General features: G+C 41.5%; 1 protein-coding gene across 1 annotated transcript; it reads left to right on the top strand.

The window, feature by feature from the left end:
- The first annotated feature begins 1,041 nt into the window (after window positions 1–1,041).
- Window positions 1,042–2,213, top strand: LOC122000342 (psbP domain-containing protein 7, chloroplastic-like). Its single transcript, XM_042554773.1, has 3 exons — window positions 1,042–1,371; window positions 1,454–1,670; window positions 1,753–2,213. The coding sequence occupies exons 1-3, from the start codon at window positions 1,074–1,076 to the stop codon at window positions 2,066–2,068; spliced, it is 831 nt and encodes a 276-aa protein (XP_042410707.1). The 5' UTR covers window positions 1,042–1,073; the 3' UTR covers window positions 2,069–2,213.
- The last annotated feature ends 348 nt before the right edge of the window (window positions 2,214–2,561 follow it).

Genomic DNA, 2,561 nt, shown 5'->3' with positions numbered 1-2,561 from the left:
AATTTAGACAATCATTTTCACTATACTAGCCCATCATCTATCCTAAAATTTCCATTAGCTTTAATTTTTATTATTTTCTTCTCTTTCTTCTATTTTTTTATTATTATATTTATGGAATGACTGGAAGGAAAGAAATTAAAAAGAATAAGTGGAAGGAGAGAGATTGAAAAGAAATATTATTTTCTTTTTAGGGTAGAGGTTTTATTCCCTAAATTTAGAGAATCACTATTCGTCAAATCTAAATTTAGGGAATAGATAGGGTAGCTGATTCAAAGATTTTTTAGCTATCTTATCTAAAATTTAGGGTAAAATCTTTGGATAGGGTAACTGATGTGGATGCTCTTACACTTCTAAGATTTTTCGATTCCGGGTTATATTCACTAATTGTTGGCATGGCGAGGATGTTACATTATCAGAAATCACTGATTACTTAAACCAAATAATATTTTCGTCGATAATCTATTAATGTTATCAACAATAACCCTCAACTAAACACCCTTTAAGAGATGTCTAAATTAACATACTTACTTTTTACTATAATTGTTGCACAAAATCATTTCATGAGGTGTCCAATTGATTAAAGAGTGACAACTAATTTGTTATAATAAAATAAAAAATCAATTTTGGATGGACATATATCTTTTAAAAAAAAATTCCTCACACATTTTAACTCAATGACTATAAGTTAATCTTATAATTTATATCTCTTTATATAATTTTTATATAATCTGGAAATGAAATATGAAGAATATTTAAAAGGTACATAATCACTTAGAATGACAAAAAAAAAAAAAAAAAAAATAGTCGGAAGTGTTGACTCGGCTTTCGGTCTTCTGCTCATATAATACACGATGATTATGCATAATTTATGGAATTAATTACATTTTAAATGCATGGTATTCAACGTCTTGACCAAGAACGAGCATGTTTTACACGTGAATTCAAGGAAACCGTGTCGCATCCTTTTTATGATTATTATTATTATTATTATTATTTTTACTTTTCACGCAAATAAATAAATATGAACCGAAACTCCCACGACCACCCAATTCCCAGGCCCATCTCTCAACTCCATGGCGTTGCGTGCCGGCACTTTTCCCCGACCCTCCCCGCTCCTCCCCCACGCCCGCTGCTCCGCAGGCGCTCGCCACGACTCACCGGCCCGGGAGTTCACTGCCCTCGCCGCCGTATTCCGCCGCCGCCTCTTCGCCGGCCTCGGCTCCGCCTCCCTCGTGGCCCTCGGCACCAACTTCGGCGGTCTCACCAGCTTCCTCCTCGACCTCTCGCCGGAGCTCGGCCGCTCCCTGCGCCTCGACGTCCTCTACCCCGTCCAAGGCTTCACTCGCTGCCTCGACTCCACTCACGGCTTCGGTATCGACTAATTCCATCCGTGATTCGATCGATCCCAACGTCGAATCGAAGCAAATTTCTAACAAAATTGAATCTTGCTCAGAGTTTATATACCCGGAGAAATGGGCAGGAGACCAAACGCTTCTCTATAGGGCGATAGGAAAAGCAGAGGCGGAGCGATCGCTGTATCCTCCGCCTTCGATCAACAGTCGACCGCCTGCCCGACCGGTGAGCGAGGCGGTGGCCGCCTTCGGACCGCCGGGATCCAACGGCGAGCTCAACGTCAGCGTCATCGTATCCACCGTTCCCCGCGACTTCGCGTATGCTCTCCCCGTCTCCTCCTCCTCCTCTGTTGCTTAATAAATCCATTCCGAGTAACCAAAAACTAAATCTTTTTGACAGAATCGAGGACTTGGGCGGCCCAAAGGAGGTGGGCGAGACGGTGCTGAGGAGGATCGCGGGATCGAGGAAAGGAACCGATGTGAACGCTATTCTCGTGGATGCATCGGTGAGGGCGGACGCTTCCACGAACGTGAGCTACTACAAGTTGGAGTTCAGTGTGGTGGCGCCATCGTTTCGCCGGCGCAATGTCGCCGTCTGCTGCGCTCGGGGTGGCAAGCTGTTCACTCTCAATGCGCAGGCGCCGGAGGCGGAATGGCCCAAGGTGAAGCAGGAGTTCTACGCCATTGCGGACTCCTTCAATCTTACTGATGCCTAGAACAAAGACCGAAAGCGATTCTTTATATTTTTTTTAGCAAATACGAGCATTTTTTTTTTAAAAAAAAAATCGGTTTCATTCCCGGATGTAATACAAAGTTATACGATTGAAAATTCAAAACCATTCATTTGAATAATTCATTTAAGTATGAAGGACAAGTTGCTGCTGATGTGACGGTGATGGATTCGTAAAAATAACTTCTTATAACGTAGCAAAGATTGCTGTAATAGATCATTCTTGTAGATTCATATTGATAGGAATGTATACACATTGGTGAGGTTTAAGATCAAAGAGTTAATCCCAAAGGGTTATAAGAGAAATTTTATGGGACCTAAAAGGGAAAGGAACAAGCTAGCGTAGTGATATAATACGATAGATTAGCATCTAGAAAGGAGAATAACAACTCATCCAAACCCTATCTTAGAAGGTACGTATTTATGATTTACCTTGCACATTAGATCTTGAGACCTCACTTTTAGTGAAGAAGATTTAA

The sequence above is a fragment of the Zingiber officinale genome, chromosome 7A, assembly GCF_018446385.1.
Source record: "Zingiber officinale cultivar Zhangliang chromosome 7A, Zo_v1.1, whole genome shotgun sequence".
Lineage (NCBI taxonomy): Eukaryota > Viridiplantae > Streptophyta > Magnoliopsida > Zingiberales > Zingiberaceae > Zingiber > Zingiber officinale.
This window is presented reverse-complemented; position numbering and strand designations above follow the sequence as displayed.

Excerpts from the sequence above, each read along its gene's own strand:
- LOC122000342 (XM_042554773.1), top strand. The coding sequence starts at position 1,074 with ATGGCGTTGCGTGCCGGCACTTTTCCCCGACCCTCCCCGCTCCTCCCC. Across the intron at positions 1,372-1,453 it reads CGACTCCACTCACGGCTTCG|AGTTTATATACCCGGAGAAA; the intron begins GTATCGACTAAT and ends AATCTTGCTCAG. Across the intron at positions 1,671-1,752 it reads ACCGTTCCCCGCGACTTCGC|AATCGAGGACTTGGGCGGCC; the intron begins GTATGCTCTCCC and ends TCTTTTTGACAG.